This window comes from Phocoena phocoena, chromosome 11 (genome assembly GCF_963924675.1).
Source record: "Phocoena phocoena chromosome 11, mPhoPho1.1, whole genome shotgun sequence".
NCBI lineage: Eukaryota > Metazoa > Chordata > Mammalia > Artiodactyla > Phocoenidae > Phocoena > Phocoena phocoena.
The window spans coordinates 10048206-10069359 of NC_089229.1; the positions used below are offsets into that span (position 1 = coordinate 10048206).

Here is a 21154-nt window from a genome sequence, read left to right on the forward strand (position 1 = left end):
GTGATGGGACACAATGCACATTCATACAGGCAGAGCGTTCTGTCACTTGCAACCCGGAGAGCACATGGGTTTGGGCTGCAACAGCCTGGAGGACGGGGCAGAGCGGGGGAGAAGGGCCTTGCCCCGTGGGCGCAGAACTTCGCTGTGGCATCTCTCCTTCTGGCCACTCTTGGACTGAACTGTGCCGAGGTCGGGAGGGGGGTTCCATCACAGTAGTGTCCCCCGGCCTCCTTCAGTGACCAAGCCAGCTCTGCAGGTGGCAGGCACTGAGGCCTGCATGTCTGGTGCCGGAGACCAGCTCTCAGGCCCCTGGTGGGCCTGGCCAGTGGTGGCAGGCTACGCAGGAGGCAACCCGTCCCAGGAGGACCTCTATCCACCCCCACCATCTGCTTTCATGAATCTGTTTCTCTGATTCTCCTTCCAGGCCAAAGTGTGCTGCTGACTCCCTGCCCCACTGGTCTTTGCCTACCCTGCTACCTGCCCGCTGGCATGGTGGATGCAGGGCTCCGTGGCAGGGAGCTAGCAGCCCCTGGGGGGCTGGGGGCTGGGAACACGTGCCGACCACTCCACCCCTCCTTCCTAGGATGTGTAATCTGCCTTGTCTTTTTATTTTTTATTTTTTTGTTAATTTTTTTCCCCAATAGAGTAGCTCTTTGTACATAAAAAATACTTGAAAAATTAATTGTATGATGTATGAGAAGACAGAGTCCCCTAGTTTTGTATCTCGTGTGTGACTGCCATGAGTTCCACCAGAAAGCCACTCTATTTTGGTCTCTGTGACATTTTAAATGCGTGACAGAAGTGAGCAAATACAGTGAGAAAGAAATATATATATGAGATAATATAGATTGTATTGAAATCTCTGCCTGTGGGTAAGGCTTTTTCCTTCCTCTTCTTCGGCTCCCTCGTATGTGTTTGGGGGTGAGTTTAGTGGTTGTGGACAAGGGTGTCCTAGGAAACCCCCTTCCTTCCGGGTGTAGGTGTAGGTGATGGGGCGATTCCCATTGCCAGAGACTGAAGTTGGGGTCCAGGCCCCTGTTGGACAAAGTGTCTCCCCTTCCCCTGGCCAGTGGGACACGGTGGCAGCCTTGGTCACTAGGGGTCCACCCTCCTCAACACCCCACAGGGCTGGCGTGCACAGTGGGTTGATAGCTTGTACCCAGTTTGGTCATCCAGATCGGGGGAGCCCATACTCTGGCAGCCCCATTCCTGCAGGTGTCTCCCAGGGTTGGAAGAGATTTCCCAGGGTCCTCACGCCTCCCAGGCTATCTTCCTGCCTCCCTGGGCCCACCCTCCACCCTGGGACCCAAGGCGCCTTCCCCCAGGGGTAAGGAGGCCTGGAGCAGGGCCTGTGGGGCAGTGGACATGCGCCAGACACCTGGCACCTTCCTACCACCGCCGCGTGCCTTCCTGGGGCCTGGCCTGGCTGACGGGGGCACTCAGGAATGCAGCGTGGGTGGGGGCAATTCCCAGCCCAGCCAACCTCCACTCGTCCCCCTGACAGCTTCCTGCTGCCCTTTCTGCCGGCCTGAGCTCAGCGTCTCTGGATCAGGATCCTGGGCCCCAACCTGTGAGGGGAGAAAGGCCTGTGGACCAACCCAAACCATGTGGTTTGGCCCTTCCCCAGCTCTCAGATCCTGCAGTTTCCAAAGGAGCAGCCTTCTCCCAGCCCCGCCATCCCTCCGTACCCAGCCGCGCAGAAATCCTCCTCACCGCTCTCAGGTGCGCTGGGTAAACTTTCACTCTGCGTGTTAAAGCTTGCAGCCCCTCAGGTTCCCAGTGCTTGTCACACCTACACCCTTAGAGTACCTTGGTTGTACACATGGGTAAACCGAGGCTGCAAGAAGTGAAATAAGTCATCAAAGGTCATACGGCTAAAGAAAAACACACCTCGATCTCCCTGACCCACAGGCCGCAGAACACCCCATCGGGCTAGCAGATTGGGTTGAATTACAGGGAGTTTGGGGCCTAGGATGAGACACACGGTTGTGCTTCAGGCCCGCAGGCGGGGGTTGAGGAGGCTACTTCTCTCCCTGCTTCTCAGTGCCTTTTGGAACACGAGGAGAATGTTTTTTACTTGGCTGTAGAAAATCTGACCTCAATGTGAAAGGCTGGAAAGATTACTCTCCAATCGGGGAATTTTCCTCCCTGGGTGGGGCTGTTTATTTGCTGAAGGGATGCCCAGGGAATTTAACCCCCCATATCATTATCCTCCTGGCTCTGCCTTCCCCAGGGAAGCTCCTTGGCCCCAGGCAACCAGATGGAAGGACAGATGTTTGGGCACCACCCTGCCTGGTTCCACCTCCACCTAACCTGCCCCTGCACCACGCCTGGGTGCGAGAGCTAGTGATGGGGCACAATTCCTTCCTCTGCAAATTGGGGCTAAACTTCCCACCCAGCAGAGGGGCCTGTCTGGGGTTGAAAGCAGAACCCCCTCTTGGGCCCCTCATTCAGAACCCCCCCCCCAAAAAAAACATAGACCAGGACATACACTTCTAAACTGTGGAAAAAGAGAACTTGACTTTATTCAGAAAGTCTACAAAATACAGAAGGCGGATAACTCGCTTACTGTAAGTCAGAAAAATAAATAAATTCCGGGGGCCGGGCAATTTTTAAAAAACATTTTTTGGTTGTTTTTGCCATCCGGCTTCTCCTAAGTATAAGATAAAATGTGATTTATTTGCAGATATAAAATATAAAGTCCAGCTCAGGGCCACACACCACTTTTCCCGGGCAGTGGGCGCTGGGCTCTGGCTGGGGAGAATAACTTAGATTCGTGCAATAAATAAACAGCAGGGAGGAGGAGCTGTATAGTTGGGGGCGGGCAGGCGGGGGAAGGCTCGAGCCGGGCTTCCCAAGAGAATGGCGATCAATGGCAGTGGTCAGCCCCCATCCCACAGGGTGGACAGGTGGGACCCTTCCCTTTAGGGACCCCTATCCCAGGCTGCAGAACCATAGGATCTGTCTTCTCATCTCCCCACCGCCAAAGTGGTCACCTCCTTGGTCCCCTTTCTCTTTGGCTGGCCAGCTCCCTGGCTGCAGGGAGAGCCCAGGGTTGAGCCTGGCCAGCTCCTTCCCTCTCTTCCATCTGCATCACCTTCTCTCTCCCTCTACTTCTCTTCACCTGACTCACAGAGAGCCATCTCCCAGGCCACGGAGGCCCTTTCACCACCTGTTCAGGCCCTGGCCGCTGTCCCCCTGACAACCATGGCTGGAATCTCAGGGCAGCGTGGGAAGACAGGGTTCCAGCTCAACCACTAAGCATATGTGGCCTTGGGCACGTCCGATAGAGGCCTGTTTTCTCATCTGTTAAGTGGGCTTCACTAGGTGATTTCTAATGAGTCTTCCAGCTTTGGAAGGCCAGGCATCCGGGTGCAAGGCGGAGGCGGGAGCATCAGCTTCCCAGCTAGACAGCCCCACAAGACCCATACCGGGCCAAGCCTAGTCCTGTATCCCTGGCGGGTGGGGAGGGGCTGATGGCACAAGCTGAGCTGTTACAAAATGAGGGGTGGCCGTCTTCCCCTCGATGGCCCTTCTCTCATCCGCTCTGTATCCCCTCCTCCCAAACTAAGAAGTCTGAAATTTTCTACCAGAGGAAACCCCAGACCCCGACCCCACCTACCTCCTATCTCATCACCGTTGCCCCTCCCCGGGGCCATTAGGTCCCAGTTTCAGGGGCCGCAGGAGAAGACAGGCTCTGGGGAGGGGAACGTGTGTGTTCACCACGGGGGCTGGTGGCTGCAGAGATATGGCACTTGGAGACAGAGACTGCGCTTAGGCACTTAGGGAAGGCAGCTGGGGTCAGAGGGGCCTGTGGTTTGGGGAATGGGCGTGGGCGGAGCGAGCGGGGCTCGGCGGCCACTAGGAGCAGGCGGCGGGGCCGGGGGCGGGGCCCGGACCGGGGGCGGGGCCGGGGCTCGGGGCTGACTTGACGATGGTGATGACGCTGGCCGGAGCCACCAGCGCGGCGGGCCCGCGGGCGGCGGCCACGGAGCGGGCGAAGCCCTGCAGCGCCTCGCACTTGCCGCGCAGCGCGTCGAGCTCCAAGCGCATGGCGGCGTTCTCGCGCGCCAGCTTGTCCACCTCGCGCTCCAGCTCCGACTTCTGCTTCTGCAGCTCCTCTTTCTGGCACACGCGCTTCACGCGGCAGCTGGCTGCGTAGCCGCGGTTCTTGAGTGTGCGGCGCCGCTGCTTGAGCCGCGTCACCTCCTCGGCTGAGAGCCCGCGCAGGTGCCGGTTCAGCTCGCGCACCGACAGCCCCATCAGCGCCTCGTCGGACAGGTGCGGCGTGTTCTCGCTCAGCTCGCGCTTGATCTGCGGGCAGCAGGTCGGGTGCATGGGGAAACTGAGACCCAGGGTCACAGTGCGACCTGCGGGCCCAGAGCTCTGGACCTGGCGCGCAGCAGGTGCTGGGGACGGCTCCCCCTCCACCGCTAGTATTCCCCCTTCACCGCCAGGGGCACTGAGGTGGTGGCTGGACTTGCTCCAAGACTCGGAAGGGGAGCAGTAATCCCGAAAGGGGAAACCGGGCCAAACCGGGATCTGAACACAAAAGGAGCCACCCCAGAGCTCAGCCCAGATTCTAACCCAGCGACCGGGCCTGGACTCAGCCAGAGAAACCCAGGAAAGCACTTTGAAGTCCTACAGCCCAGGGAACGTTGTTCCATGGGGAAGCAGGTCCAGAGAGGGAAGTGACCTGCCTCGGGGCACACAGCCTGTGGCCAGAGCCCTGGCCTCTTGGTTTCCCAGCCCGGGGCCCTTTCAGTGGCTTCATGAGTGCTGAGCCACTCTTGGGGATTCCAGAGGGGAAGTTGGGATGGGAGCTCAGCGGGGGCAGGGAGGGAGGGGAGGACCAGAGACAATAAGGGCTGCCTTCTCACCTTCAGGGCTTTGCTGGATAAGGGATCCACAGACATGTTTGCAGAAGGTGCCCTCTGGGCTGAGACCTAGGGGAGACAGGAGGCCAAGGTCAGTTTTTTTTCCCACTTGGAATAAAACCCAAACACACTACCTTGGCATTCAAGGCCCCTGCTGTCTTACAACTCATCTCATACCACTTTCCTCTGCCCCAGTGGTCCAGCCACAGTGGCCTCACTGAGTGGTTCATTCCAGCCTCAGGGCCTTTGCTGTTCTCTTTACTGTTCTCTTCCAGACTCTTCATCATTTAGGTCTTTGCTCAGTGCCACCTGTTCAAAAAGGTCTAACTATCCAGCTAAACCACTCCTTGTGCCATATCACATAACCCCATTTACTAACCCACAGGCACCCCAGACTCATTTCCCACTACTGCCCGCCTCCATTCGGCACTCCAGCCACAAGGAATTTCTTCTTTTTTTTTTTTAATATTTAGTTATTTAATTTATTCATTTGGTTGTGCTGGGGCTTAGTTGCGGCAGGCAAGCTCCTTAGTTGCGGCACGTGGGCTCCTTAGCTGTGGCATGCATGTGGGATCTAGTTCCATGACCAGGGATCGAACCTGGGCCCCTTGCATTGGGAGCACGGAGTCTTAACCACTGTGCCACTAGGGAAGTCCCAGAATTACTTACACTTCCTCTCACCCTATGCTTTCTTGCCTTTGGGCCGCCCCAAACCTTGTGACACTTCTCCCCCCACCCCCACTTTATCTGGCAGACCCTACTATTCAGCCTTCTGCCCTGGACGTAGACATCTCTTCCTCCAGGAAGCCCTCCCAGGCTCCTAGGACTTGTTCAACACCACCCACCCCAGCAGTTCTCCCCTACGTTGTAATGGTCTGTTTCCTTGACTCCCTACCAGACAGGGAGCTCCACAGGCAAGAACCAGGCCCAGGCAGCTTTGGGTGCTGAGGCTGCCAGCACAGGGGCTGGCAGGGAGCAGGCACCGGTGAAGCATGGATGGGTCTATGACACCGTCCGTCACCCAGCTTGTCAGAGTCTGAATCGAACGCCAAGCCCAAGCCCCGCTGAATACCATCGAGAGACAAACCTCTTGGCCCTACCTCCGATTCTTCCTGCTTTCCATCTGCCTCCTGGCTTCTGCATGGCAGGGATGGTACACAGACACCAGGAGGATGGGAAGGGAGCAGAAGGGATTCTATCCTCATGACTGGCTCCCAGGTGGGGTACGGGAGAGGAACATGGGATTAAGGGTAAAGCCTGGGTTTGAGTCCCATCTCTCTTTTCCCCAGGCTGTGTGACTGTGGGCAAGCCCCTCCACCTCTCTGGGTCTCCACTCTCCCATCTGTAGGATGCAAACAATACCTGCCTCGCAGGGTTTTGGTGGAACTAAGTGGTACAAACCAGAGAGGTCAGTGAGCACCTGGGTGGTTATTAGAATTGGCGAGTCTGTCCAGGAGGGGTTGGGCCTGTAGCAGTTCCTGGGACCTCGCTTTGATTTGGCAGCTCCGGCTGGCCAGAGCCACACAGGAAAGGTCCTGAGAGACCGTCTGGCCCCTGCCTCCTCACTTCACCCAGGGGGAGGTGGAGACAAGAGAGGGGCATCTCTTGCCTGAAGTCACACAGCCTGTGAATGGCTGCCTCCCCCCAAATCAGGAGGAATTCTGAACACCTGTAAAGGCCCCAGGACTGAATCCTGATCCCTTTCACACCATCATCACCCCAGTTCTCCCAACAACCCTGTGAGGCCAGAGATGTCAATAGAGTAGTCCAGGGTCACACAGCTAACAGGGGGTGGATCCTGGGACTGAGGCCACATTGAGCCACGTGTCTCCTCCCAGTGTGGCCCTTACAGGGCACCCTCTCTGGGCCCTGTTTCCCCAACCCTGTGAAGCGGAGGACTTGCCAGTCTACGAGGCTGCCCAGCTCTGATGTGCTAGGATTTGTATTGGGTCTGTTAGGGATATGCAAATGACATACAGATATCCAGGCCCCCTGGCCGGTTGTTCAGGGAGCTGGGGTGTTAGGTGACACCCAGGCAGTCTGGGCTACGCGGAGAGCCTAATGGGAGAGGGGAAGCCTCTCCTGACATAGGTTAACTAAGAGCCTGCTGGGTGCTGAGCACAGGGTGCTATGGCTGATGCAGAACTTGGGAGGCATGTCCCCTCAGATAAGTCATTTTTCCTCTCTGGACCTTGGCTTCCTCACTTATAAAGTGGGGACAATCATCATAGTATTAGCGTGTAAAATACAAGAGGCTTAGACAAGATCAGCAGTGGCAGACGGTTGGTTTATCTCACCATCACCCCTCCCTCCACTCCTAACACAGACATCAGTAATCAATCACAGCACTTTTTCCCACTGAGGTTGGACACAACCTCAGAATCCTCGTCAACGCAGCCCTCCAGATTAGGCCCAAGAGGAAACTGTTGGCCATGCCCTCTTCTATCTAGTGGCTGAAGGCCCCACCCCCTCTGCTGGCTGGGGCCCTAGGGAAGCTCTGAACCTGTTCTTCCCTCCTTTCATCTTCCTCCCCCTGACCTCCCCTCAGCAGCCTCAAGCACATGCTGGATGTCAGCTGAGGTACCTATGTTTGCGCAGGAATGTCCTAGCTCAGCAAAGTCAGGCAACCACAGAGGGAAAGTCACAAGAAGGGGGACCTTTCTGATAACCTCAGGCTTTCAGCCTCCAACTTCAGGCCAGGGGCTGCTGGGCTGTCAGCCAAGGGGCCAGGGTCCTCCACCAGGCTGCCTCGGCCAGTCCGGTAGACCTGGGACCTGAGACAGCAGCTGTTCCAACCTCCTTGTTCTGTAACTGAAGCAACAGGGCAGCTGTTTGGTGGCAGTGGTGGGCTGGAACCCAGGAGTCCCGACCCCCAGCTCAGGGCTCTTTCTTCGTTGCCAGTCACCGCACTTCCCCCACGCCCCCAGCCCTGCTTCTTCCCTTTTTCTTCTTGAGGCCCGCAGAGCTGACTTCTGGGGTCTGCAGGTTCCTAACATTCCCTTGGAGGCCTGGAGAATGAACTTTCTCTTGGGGGATTGACAGCTGCCCTGCCCAGTCAGCAGCCACATCCCCGGCCCCCTAGTAGACGGCCCACCCGCTGGCATGGGCTATTCACTGACTGCTGAGCCATTTTGCTTCCTCTGTGAGGACAGAGGGAAAAAATGTGTTTTCCTGGGCCTTGGCAGCCAGCACTGGTGGAGCCTCCTCCCTGCTGGAAGGGGAGCAAAGCTGGGAGAACCCAGCTGGGAAGTGGGAGCCTGGGGGTCCAGCTCAGGTTCTACCACCTGCTCACACCTGCTGTGTGACTTCAGGTACGCCACTCCCTCTCTCTGGGCCCAACACGCAAAACCACCAAGCCTAAGGTACCTCCTAGCACTGACAGTCTCAGAGTTTAGAGTGTCAGCTTCTGGCCCAGAATGGAGCTCCAAGACCACTAGCAGAGTAGAGACCCTGGAGGAAGGGAAAGGAAATCAGGGAAGGCTTCTTGGGGGCAGGGGCATGAGAACACAAACTCAGAGACTATCAGCCTCAACCCTCCCTCTGCTCCACTTGCATAGCCAGGGACCACTTCCTCTTTCAGCTGAACCATGACCAAAGCCACCTCCTCACTGGCCTCTAGTTGTGCCTGCCTCCACCTCTGACCCCACCATCTATCCTCCCCCAAGAGCTGTCAGAGGGAGCATTACTGACACAAGCCTATAAACCTGATCATGTTCGGCCCATTTCAAAACCCTAGGACGCCAGCCTCCCTTCCAGCCCTTTGGGCCTCCACTATGTTCTCTCCCCACTCTCTTCCAGGATCCTCAGGCTGACAATAAATGAATGAGCACCCAGTAAACTCTACCATCTCTGCACTTTTCCTAGAGGGTCACACGGGGTGTGTGTGGAGGGGGGTGGGGGGAGGATGTCACCTGGACCCTGAAGTATCTGCTCGCTTTGGAAAAACTGCTTCAAGAATCCTACAGCCCATGCCCAGGCTTCTTGCTTCCCTGGGGTTCCCAGGGCTTTTTCTCTAGGTGTTGTGGAGTTCTACCAGAATACTGACCCAGTGCTCATTCATTCATTCAATCAGCAAACACCCAAGAAGCACCTACCCTGTAGGTGCCAGGATCAGTGCTGGGCTTCCTCAGACCCAAAGTTGAATCAAAGCCCCTGCCCTCAAGGCATTCATAGATGATCATCACTTGAACTGACAACCTGGCTGACTGGTCACCTCCTCAGGGAAGCCTTCCTTGATTGCCCTGGCTAAATCAGAGCTCTGTTATATACTTTCTAACCACAGTGACTTCTCCCTCATACCACCCATCTCAGCTGTGGTTTTACATTTAGGTTAGTGGCTCTTCCTTCAACTTCATCTCCCTTCCTTGACTGTAAGCTCCCAGAGGGCAGGCTTTGGATCTGATTTGTTCACCATGTTATCCCCAGCATCTAGGCCTTGATGGGCTCCACGGCAATGCAGGCTAAAAGTGTTAGGACTGAGGGAGGCATAGAGGCCAAGGGAGCCGACATTGGGTCCTGGACCCTACTGAAGGCCCAGGGGTGGTTCCATGGGAGGTTAAACCTCTCAGTACTAGCTTTCCATCTATGACTGAGTCAACCAGCCATTCCCTCTTGCCCCCCAACCCCCTGGTCCCTAGCCCTATGCAGGGATGTTTCTTGCCCAGCTTTGAGGATGGGCCTGCTTGATTCCTGTGCTCCTGGCGGCCGCCTCCCTTACTTGGACCCCACATACTTCTGGACACCCTTGGCCTCAGCCCGGGGTGGTCAGCTCTGCTTTCTCTCCCACAGTTCCCCTGGAAATTAGTCTGTGTGTGCAGGCTGCCATACCTCCCCCATTCTACTCCCATCCTACCACCTTGGATGTTACCTAGTTCCTGTTGCAGATGGGGACATGGAAGTTCCCAGCTGTGGTAGCTGCTCAAAGATTCAAAGTTAAAAGTTTATCTGATCGGACTTCCCTGGTGGCTCAGTGGTTAAGAATCCGCCTGCCGATGCAGGGGACACAGGTTTGATCCCTGGTCCGGGAAGATCCTACATGCCGCGGAGCAACTAAGCCCGTGCACCACAACTACTGAGCCTGCGCTCTAGAGCCTGGGAGCCACAACTACTGAGCCCATGTGCCTTGAGCCTGTGCTCTGCAACAAGAGAAGCCACTGCAATGAGAAGCCCACGCACGGCAACGAAGAGCAGCCCCCCCTCGCTGCAACTAGAGAAAGCCCACATGCAGCAACGAAGACCCAATGCAGCCAAAAATAAATAAATAAAGTAAATTTATTTTTTTAAAAAAAGGTAATCTAATCAAGCTCAATGCCCTCCTCCCAACCCCCATGATTCTGTAGCCTTGTGGGTGGGAGGACAGGGAGGGCAGAATAGGACCAAGGAATCCCTAACCCCCAGCCCACCCCTCAGCCTCCCTCAGCAGGGGGCTGATGGGGAGGGGGTGGGGTGAGGTTGAGGGCCCCACCCCTCACGCATTACCCCCTCATGCACCAAGACCAGCAGTCCCACTGCTTATTTTCCATGCCTGGCCCAGGCCCTCAACTATCTCCTCAGGTCCAGTCATCCATAGGTCTGTCTGACTAGTCCCACCTGTGAACTGAAACCACCAGGAGTGCAGAAACCAGCTCCACCCCAACCTTGGGTTCTCACCCTCCCTGACCCAGCAGGTACAACCTCTAGAACCCAGACCACCCAGAGGAAGCGTGGTATCCCTTCCTACCTCCGACTTTTGCCGTGGGTTTTTCTGGCTCTTCCTGTTTCTCCTGAGACTGAAGGGTTGGGCAACCCTGGGGATGAAGGAGAGTCCTGAGGGGAGAGTCTGTCTTCCCCCAGCTAGCCAGAAAACCTTGGGACAAGGACCTGGACCCCAGCCTACTTTGTTGCCAGACCCACTAGGGTGCTGGGGCCAGGAGTGGCCCCCTCACCTCGTCGCCCAGACGAGCCCGGTGGGATCTTTGATATTTCGCCCCACCCTGTGGCTGAAGGCGCCGGCTCTGGGCGGGGGACAAACACCGCGGGTCACATGGCTGCGGTCCTGGGAAACTCCGGGGAGAGCAAGGGCCTGAACGCCGCCGGCTGGTGGAGAGGAGACAACCCGGGAGAGAATTCCCGGACCCCTTGTGACTATGGACTGGGGCGCTTCTCTAGCTGCGTCCCTATTCCGTGTTTATTCCTGTGGTCACTCTCTCTCCGAGGTACGCTCCGCTGGTACACAGGCGCCAGGGTCCTTATCCTCCTGGGAGCGCGCGGACACACACACACACACACACACACACACACACACTCACACACACACGCACACTCCCCAAGGTACACGGCGCAAGCACGCACCTGACGGCATACCCAGGAAGGTGGCCAGGGAACACACACGCACGGCCGCCCTCGGACGTAAACAAACCGCGCACGCACGGCCCGCGGGCACCGGTCCAGGGACTGTTCTCACCGAGTCACGTACTTTCACACACCGCTCCCGGCCCCGCCTGGGCGGACGCTGACGCTCGCCAGCCCGCGCTGTCCCTTCCTGCCTGGCTTCGCCGCCTCTCGGCCTGCGCCCCCCAAATGGGGCCCATAACCCCCGCACCCCGCCAAGCTTGCTTCGGCCGCGTCTCGGCCCCGCCGGACCTCTGCCCTTCCCCCCCCCACCAACTCCTCAAGCCAGTCGTCCCAGCGAGGGATCCACGGGAGCACCGACTGAGTGAGCCCCGGCGCCCTGCCCCAGGCACGTTCCCGGGGTGCGGAGACCCTGCCGCCTCCGGGTCCCGCGCGCCCGTCCCGGTCCAGGACCAGCGACACTCACCCGCCTCTCGGCCTGCTTCGCCTGGCGTCCCTGGCACTCGCGGGTCCCGCTGCCTTCCGAGCTGCTGTCCCGGCCCGCGCCCTGGTCAGTCTCCCCTCAGGTCCCGACCGCGGGTCGCTCCGAGCCCAGCTCCCGGGAGCGACGCGCCGAGTTTTGTTGTGGGGCGGGAAGCGCAGGGGGCCGCGCGGAGTTGTAAGGCGAGCTTCCCGGAATTACTCACTCATAGGATTCCTTTCATTCATAAAAACTCAGTCATGCGGTGACGTCACCTCCCCGGCCGCCCCGCCCCCCCCGGCCCCGCAGTGCGCTCCCAGCTCCTCAGCCCCGCCCCCGGCCAACTCCGCCCCCGGAAGACCCCGCCCACAGCCAAGCCCCGCCCCCAGAATTTTCAATCCCAGTTAGAGTGCGGCTAGGGGCGTTCACGTGACACCTCACTAGAGCCGCTCGGATGAAGGTGTCATTTGTCTCATTTTACAGTCGACAGTTCTGGGCCTCCTTTCGACCTACACCCTCTGCCTTGATGATCTCATCTAGTCTCGTGGTTTTAAATGCCATCTATAGGCTCAGGAGCTCCAAATTTGTATTTCCAGAGCGAACAGCTTCTCTGAGTTTCAGACTGTATCCAACTGCCCACTCAACGCCTCCACGTGGGTACCAGATGGGGCCTGCATACCCTGCACGGCCAAAATCCAACTCCTGAGCATTAACCCTACCTCAGCAACCCACACCTCCAGTCTCTCCCACATCAGCTGTTCAAGCCCAGACCTAGGAGCCTTGCTGCATCCCTTTCTCCTTCCTCTTCACTTCATGAGTCAGGCTGGCTCCACCTCCAACACTACCCTGCATCTGACCGCTTCTGGCCACCCCCAGTCCTACCACCTGATCCAGGGACCATCAACTCACCTGGACAATGGCGGAGGGCTCCTGATAACTTCTTCACTTTGCCCCTAAAGGCTTTCTTTGCACACCAATGTTCTTCTCGAAACAAAGATCAGATTGTTTCACACTCTCCCACCCTCTGGCTTAACGCCCTCAAAGGTTTCCCTTTGCATTTAGAATATAAACTGTACTCCTCTCTTTGGCATACAGGACCCTAAGCCATCTGGCCTCTACCCAGCGCTGCAGCCTCACCTCCCGTCTCTCTCCCCTCACCACTACTCTTCAGCCACACTGCCCTTCTTACTGTTCCTCAAACACACCAAGCTCATTCCTGCCACAGGTCTGCGGCACTGCGGCATTCCTGCCACACTTGCTGTTTCCTCTTCTGTTCACTGCCTGGCTCTTTCTCATCTTTCAGGTGAGCTCAGATGTCCCTGCCTCAGAGACGTCTTTCCTGACAGCCCTGGCTAAAGGAGCCCCCACCTCTGAAATTCGTTTTTATACTACTTTAATATTCCCATAGGGTATTATCTTGCTTATGTATTTGCTTATTATTCAGTGTCAGTCTTCAACCAGAATGTAAATTTCATGAAGGTAGAACCTTGTCTATCTTGCTGACCACTTCACGTCCTGTACCTAGAGCAGTGCTCTGTACATAGTAAGCCTTCAATAAACGCACGTTGAAGAAATAAATGAGTGAAGGCTCAGAGAGGTAAAGTGACTTTCCAAAGTCACCCAGCCAGGAAGTATAAGAACTTGAGTTTGAATCCAGACCTAACTAATTCCTGATCCAGACGTTTGGGGCTCTGTCCAACTGGGTGGGGCCCAGCATAAATGTGGGGATGTATTCAGGGCCTGGAGCTCCACCCAAAAGAGGCGGCTTTGGGGGCAAAACGGGAGAGTGTCCCAGTTCCTTCTTTTCTTTGCTCATGGTGTTTCCATTGCCTGAAGTGCCTGCTGTCACTCCAAGAGCCATGTCTTTTTTTTTTGAAACTGACAACACAGCACCTACCTTATCTTACTGAGTAGGGCATAGGACCTCCCTAACTAGGAGGTCTTTGTGTGGAGCCCTGGTCACCAGCAAGGCTCCCTCTTCCTTTGATGTAGTGTACTTTGATTTCAGAGCCCTTGCTATGCTTCCTTGCCTCTGGGCTGTGGGCCTTTGTCCACCTGGGATTGTGACATCTATCCCTTACCTCCCAAAAGCCTTGGGTTTCATATGCAGGTTGGCCCACTAGCTTCCCAAGTGACCAAATATTGCAGCAGTTATGTCTGGCACTCAAACAATTCCCCTTACCTTATATTTACATATCAAGGAGAGCCACTCATGTTACCTCTTGGGGTAAAAAGTTCTCAGTTTTAGAAACTGCACAATTGCGATTGGTTTCTTTACCCTCCATTTTCAATGAGCTTTTCAAAAGCTGAGGTCATAGTAGGTGCTCAGCTAGTGAATGAATCCCCAGTGGGTCTGCACAACACCCCTGGACACCAGGCTGCCTAAACCCTCTCCCATCCCCTGCCTGCCTGCATTAGGGGGTCAGGGCTTCAGTATCCACCCAGCAGGGACTGCTCCCCACGGATGTGTCTCCCTTTCTGGTCAAGGTCAAGGGACATGGTGCAATGTCATATTTAAAAGTGGGAGCTCTCTGGCTTGAAGGGGGTTCCTAATGGCCAAATCTGGGACAATTTGAACATCAAAAGAAGTAACAGTAACCATGGATTATAACCTACCGAATAAGAGAGGAATCCAAACTGATATGAATAAATAAATGAGAAAACTCGTCCTTCAAGTAAAAAGAAGGACAGAATTAGAAAATGACAATTAAGACCACAAAGTAATAATTGATTCCTCAAAGAATCACCAGTGGACACAAAAATTTGATGAGGAACGTGATATTACATGGGTCCAAAGTATTTCTCCATGGACAATTATTAATTACAAATAGAGTGAGAAACCTGGCAGGTACCATCTTCACTAAGTGACCAAAGTTAATATCACCAGGAATGGGACAAATTGACATGTGTAGCTCCTAAACGATTCATGGAGAAGGAGACAGCATCACTTCTGTGGTGTTCCTGCCAGAAATTCATACGATCGCTCTCCCCATGAGGAAACATCAGACAAACCTAAATTGAGAGAAGTTCTATAAAATAACTGGAACTCTATGCTGAGAAAAAGTGACAGGATCATGAAAGATAAAGAAAGGGGAACTGCTCCAGATTAAAGGAGCCAGAGGAGATGATCGAACGCAACGTGGGACCCAGAATTTTCTTTCGTCATGAAGGACGTTATGAAGATAATTAGTAAAATCTGAATAAGGTCTGAACCCTAGATAATAGTATCGTATCGATGTTAATTTCCTGGTTTTGATCATTGTCCTATGGTCATGGTAGAGAATGTCCTCGATTTTAGGTAACACACACGGAAGTGCTTAGAGGTAAGGGGCATCTATCTGCAATTTACTCTCAAATGGTTCAAAACGAGATTGAGAGAGAGCGGATTATTGAGAAAATGTGATGAAATATTTACAATTGGGGAATCTGGGTGAAGTGCATATAGAAATTCTCTATCATTCCTGCAATTTTTGGTTTAATAAAGGAGTAGGTTTTTGTTTGGTTGGTTCTTTTTTGGCCGTACCACGCGGCATGCGGGATCTTAGTTCCCCCATCGAACCTGTACCACCTGCAGTGGAAGTGTGGAGTCCTAACGACTGGACCCCCAGGGAAGTCCCTGTTTGTTAGTTTAAGGTAGGGGCTCTCAGGCGATTCAGTGGTTAGGACTCCAGGGTTTCACTACTGAGGGCCTGAGTTCAATCCCTGGTGGGGGAACTAAGATCCTGCAAGCCACTCGGCCCGGCCAAAAAAAAAGAAAAATTAAGTAGGGGCTCTCAAGTTAGCCTGTGGGCTCAAATCCCAGCCTCACCCACCACGAGCTGAGTGACTTAACCTCTCCGTGCCTCCTTTGTAACCTGGGTTTACTAATAGCGCCTGCTTCATAGATTGTGAAACAATTTCATGGGTTCACACTTAGAAGCATGGGGCACAGTGTCTCGTGTGGAATAAATATTGGGTTAGAGAGAGATGAGTCCTCTGGAGTCCCCTAGGACACTCCCTCTGAGAACCTGCGTCTTCCCCAGGTGAGTGACTCGAAGCCAGTGAAGACCTCACCCTGCCCAGAGACCCCACCTCCTGTCAACAGGGAGTGGCCTTGTCGCCAGTTTCTAGGGATAGAGCCACCCTCTGCCAGCACAGTCCAGCAGACCTCTAACCGGCCCAGCTAGTCCCTGTTCACCTGCTCGAGGGTCCAAAACACCAAACAGCGCCCAAGCAGGTCCCTGTGGGACCCTGGTGCACAGTAGGCACCTTGCCCGATAGTAGCGGCTCAGTAACCAGGCTTGACCCAAGCCAGGATCTGCAGCTCAGATCGCACCCCTGGCTGACCCCAGAGTGGGGCATTCCTTGCTCCGAGCTTCAGTTTTCCACCTGCAGAGTGAGAGTGTAGAATTAGGGCAGTGGTTTTTAAACAATCTCAAACCACAGTAAACTTTCTTCACATGAAAGTTGACTCTGCAGAATGTCCCTCCTCCTAAAACAGCTAGAAGCTGGGCTGCTATGGAGGAGACCAGGTTTGGCTTCAAGGTTCCCCTGTTGAGTGTTCTCTGGAGGCCCTTCCTGCCCTGAGATTTGATTTCCAGGCCCCCATGAATGCCTGTCCCTGGACCCTGGGGCCTTCCCTGCCCCGCTCTGCAGGGCAGCTCCATCAGCTGGGCTGGGTCCCACATTTCCTGCAGGGCCCTCTACTAGGTGGGAGTGATAATCAGAGGCATCCCTTTCGGCACCTTCAGGCACCTTATATTGTCCCAGTTCTTCCACCCACCGCACGGCCCATATCAGTTTCTTCTTACAGCTTATTACTTCTGACTATACTTATTCCTATTACGTTTACGAGATGCTTCCTTTGAGCCAAGCACAGTGCTAAATGCCTAAACCTGTTTGCATAGTATATATTTTCCCATAGTGTATCTTTTCTCCCACTGCTAAACAAAACAATCATCCGAAACAAAAATTATCTGTACTTTTTATCACATTTCAATATCTTTATAAATTCAACTTTTCCTTCTTACCATAGCCCTCCCCAGTGAGGCGGAACGGTGGTGCAGAAACAATCATCCTCATTTTAAAGCTGACGTTCTGGGGATGACCTTGAGCCTTCAGGAGCGACATGGGGACTCTCTGGAGGCTGAGTGTCCTCTGTGGTGCCGGAGGAGGACGAGCTCTGTTCCTCTAAATCCCAGTGGTCAGACTGGCTCAGGTCTCAGCATTTCTCTAGGACCGACCTACCCCAGGATGGTGTGGAACACAGCATATTCACCTGTCACCCAACCACCGTTCTGCTTCCAAGGCTGCATCTCTCCACTGGATTGGTGAGAGGATTGTCAGTGTTTTGCTCCTGGGCCTACTTCCAGCTGCTTATTTGTGTTTTGTTTGTTTTTAATATTTATTTATTTGGTTGCACTGGGTCTTAGGTGTGGCAGGCGGGCTCCTTAGTTGCGGCATGCGAACTCTTAGTTGCGGCATGTATGTGGGATCTAGTTCCCGGACCAGGGATCGAACCTGGGCCCCCTGCATTGGGAGAGCAGAGTCTTATCCCTGGACCACCAGGGAAGTCCCCCAGCTGCTTATTTGAATCCTTGCTCTGCGATGCACTACTTCCTGGCGACAGCCCTCACTCTTCATAGTCACTGAGGCATTGGACCAGCTGTATGTTCGAGGGGATGCATGGCAGAAAGCTGTCAAGGCAGGCCTTTTGGTGCCCTCGGCTTTCACCTTTGCTGGGTGGGCTTTGTTATTTCAACTATCAAGATGTGGGCACCTGCAAAGCTGTGGCTGTGCTGTGGAAGCTCTGACCCTTTAGACGTAATACCTTGAGAATTGATTGTAGACCAGCTCGCCTTTGCTCCGTCATGCCATTCAACTCACAATAACAAGGCAATAACAGATAAGTCCACTGGTGAGACAAACCTCTTCTCCTAATCACCTGGTTATTTTTTTAATTTTTAAAATATTTAATTAATTTATTTATTTTTTGGCTGCGTCGGGTCTTAGCTGTGCACGCGGGATCTTTCCTTGCGGTGCGCGGGCTTCTCTCTAGTTGTGGTGTGCAGGATCAATAGTTGTGGTGCAAGGGCTTAGTTGCCCCACGGCATGTGGGATCCCCTGCACTGGAAAGCGGATTCTTAACCACTGGACCACCAGGGAAGTCCCCTCCTGGTTATTTTTAGAATGTAATCTTTGAGGAAAGATGTGAGAGGAGTTGCATCCAAAAAGCTGTCAGACTGAGTTCTGTATGCTGGGGAGTTAATGGGGTGTCTCTCAGCTTCTCACAAGACTCACAGTATAACTAAACATTATATATGAGCTTTTCCCTTTTAATTTATCAAACTCTTAGAGGGAAATCAGCTTTATTACTCTCAATACCCGATCAAGCATCTATGTTTGTCCTAGGATGGTGGAGAAAGGGGAAGACTGTTATTTCGTAAGTAAAGGCTTGGCAGAAATTTAGGCAGTGTTTAGTTTTTGCAAACATCCCCTCTCTGTTCAGTTGATACCAGTTACCAATGGTTCTGTGTCCCGGGGAAATTTGAAAATTAGAAATGTTGATATTTCACATTACTGATTTCTAAATACTAGGAAGAAGAGCCTGGAGAGTTTCTGAATATAGAGAAGTTCCACGGAGGGAAGAGGTCCCTTTATAGACGTTTCAAATTGTTACAGATTCTAAACTGAGACTTAATCCTCAAATGTGTTTGTTTTACTGGTCCTAAAATAATCTGTCCACAAATATAAAATTATAAGTAGTAAGTTGTTTTTTTCCCACTGTGGGAATCTCTAATGTGAAAATGTATTCTATGAAGGTAAAGTTTTAAAAAAATCGAATGCTATATAATAAAAAGTAAATAAATAAGGCAAGCTGAGGTTCTGACTGATTTATGGGTTCACTAACTGTCCAGGGAGTACCCTCCTGTTGCTGGGTGTGCCTCATGCCCTTAATCCTCTTCCCACATCTTAGGAGTTAGATGTTGCAGGTGAGGAAATTGAGACTCTGAGTGGTGAGGAAACTTGCCCAATATCACACAGCTAGTCCCCAGCAGAGGAGGACTTGAACCCAGGTGGTCTGACTCAAGGGCCATGCTCTCCCACTGCCCAGGGCCAGGCATAACCATGGGCTTTGTTGGAGAGAGATGTCCCCTGTCACGTGGCAATTCCCCCCCCCTTCTCCCTTCCTACTTTTAAATCATAAGGCAAACTAGGGAGGGGCTGGCAAAGGGTGTCCCTGCACTGGGCTGCTGTCTGCAAGGGTCCTGGGTCTGGGCTAGAGATGGTCCAGCAGGGAGAAAAATGAGTTTGAACAAATCCAGACAATCGCAGTAACTACTGTTGTCCCGTTTATGAGACACTTCCCTTGTGAACCTTTTATCACACAAAACGCTGTGAGATGAGCGTCTTTCTTGTTCCCACTGTGCAGATAAGGAAACTGAGGCTCGGAGAGGCAATGCCATTTGCTCAGGACACCCCAGTGAATAAAGGCCCTCACGACCTCTGTGTGAATATGAGCGTTTCGCTGCCACTTCACCAGCTTTGGGTGTTCCCTTTTTTTTTTTTTCTCATGGCCACGCCACATGGCATGTGGGATCTTAGTTCCTCTACCAGGGATCGAACCCATGCCCCCTGCAATGGAAGCACGGAGTCTTAACCACTGGACCACCGGGAGGTCCCTGTTACCATTTTTTTTTAAGTTCTGCTAATTTTCTAGGCAAATAACATTGTCTTGTTTAAATTTACATTTCTCTGAATATGAATGGGCTTGGACACATTCCCTTACTTTTGCTCATCAGTTGAGTTTCTTCTCTGCAAACTGACATTTCAGGGTACTGAAAAGTACAGGTACATTTCTCTGTACTCTGCAAACTGACATTTCAGGGCCCTCAGACTTAGAACTGTACAGATGCCCTTTTTTCTCCCACCCCTCCATCATATTTTCCCTCTAAAAACTTTTTCCTCCTGACAGCTTCAGTGTACTTGGAAATCTGCCACTCCCAGTCTGAGTCCTTTCCATGCCCCGAGCCTGTAAACCCGTAACCTTGGGCACCTCGTTTGTCTGCTACCCTTCTGCCCTGCCAGCTGCTCTGGGCTTCAGAGAGAAACTACCACCGTGAACACGACACCCACAGCAACAAGACTCCACTGCAAAGTCATCCTCCCGTCACAGCCAGGCACTCGGGGTCCCTGATCACCGCCTCCCTTCTCCAAACCCCATTCTCGCTGGCCTCGTCCTCGCCCCCACCTGCGAGGCCCGGCCTCAGCTCCCTGCACTGTTCATCCCCTCCCTCTCAGTCCCGGCACAAGCTGTTCCTCCTCCGGCCCCAAAGCTACCTCCCTCTCTTCTTTCCTGGACCCTCAGACTCACCCTCCGGCTCCTGTCCTCTCAGCCCCGAAATTTCCCCAAGCGGCTGCCATCTGTAACACCCACTCCCCTACATTTCACTCCTCCACCCACCCAACCTTTGCCTTTTCTTCCCTTTTATGGCCAGACGCTCGAGTCGTCTCTGCCTCTGAGCCCTCCCTGCCCCCTCCCCTCCCAGCCTCGCTCCAGTACCCACAGTCCTCTGAAGGGACTCTTGCTGAGGTCCACGTGACCTCTCTGTTGCTAAATCCGGGGTCCATGTTCCGTCCTAATCTGTCTTGTCCTTTGACAGCCCTGGACCTTGTTGCTCCCTCCCCTCCTCCTTTTGATACACTCTGGCCCCTGGGGTTCCAGGGCGTGGGTTTCTCTCCTCCTTTTTCAGTCTCCGGCTCCGGCTCCTCTTGACCTCTCGGTGACCAGTGATGCTCAGAGCTTCCGCCTTTGCCCGCAGCCTCTTCTCCCAGGGGAATCTTATTAACCCTCGAGAGTCCAGGCGGCACCTGATGCTGATGACTCCCTCGTCTCTCACCTGTGCGCCTCTGCGTCTCAGGGGCCAGATCTTCTTAAACAGCTACACAGTAGATGTGGATTTCCCCCTGCCCTCCCCCCATCCCTCCACACCCCCCCGACCCCCCCACCCCCGCTTCCGGTATGTCCAGCCCACCACAGTCACAGCGCCACTCAGCGTCACCCTCCCAGCCTGCACCCCTGCTCCCCACACATTTCTCAGATGGGTTGGTGACACCACCTTCCAATCAATCACCCTAGAGAGAAACCAGGCCACCATCCTTGCCTCACCCCCGTCCCTCCATCCCACAGCTAACCCGTCACCAAGTCCCCGTGGTCCCCCTAGCTTCCCTCCATGCTCCGCTCTCTTCGCTCAGCCATGGTCTCAGTTCAAATCACAGCATCTCTCCTCCTGGACGTGGCAACGGCCTCCTGCCTGGTCTCCCTGCCTCCAGCACCTTCTAATCCAGCCTCCAGGGGGAAAGTAGAGAGAGCTTTCTAAAACCTAAATCGGACCCGGACACTCCTGGGCTCAGAAACTTCCATGGCTCCCCACTGCCTTCACAACAAAGTTGACACTCTCTCCACAGACCTTCTAGGTCTGGCCTCTGCCTCCTCTGACTGCCCAGC

At 54.1% G+C, this 21154-nt stretch overlaps 1 protein-coding gene and 1 pseudogene across 1 annotated transcript; one reads left to right on the forward strand and one right to left on the reverse strand.

Moving 5' to 3' along the window:
* Positions 1 to 2501: 2501 nt before the first annotated feature.
* Positions 2502 to 11872, reverse strand: MAFF (MAF bZIP transcription factor F). The gene is made up of 3 exons (XM_065887587.1): positions 11674 to 11872; positions 4881 to 4946; positions 2502 to 4314 (listed from the first exon to the last, which is right to left on the reverse strand). Exons 2-3 carry the CDS (start codon positions 4914 to 4916, stop codon positions 3862 to 3864), a joined length of 489 nt encoding a protein of 162 aa, XP_065743659.1. The 5' UTR covers positions 4917 to 4946; positions 11674 to 11872; the 3' UTR covers positions 2502 to 3861.
* A 4902-nt stretch (positions 11873 to 16774) lies between these two features.
* On the forward strand, positions 16775 to 17459 carry LOC136130954 (succinate dehydrogenase [ubiquinone] cytochrome b small subunit, mitochondrial-like; annotated as a pseudogene).
* Positions 17460 to 21154: the final 3695 nt, after the last annotated feature.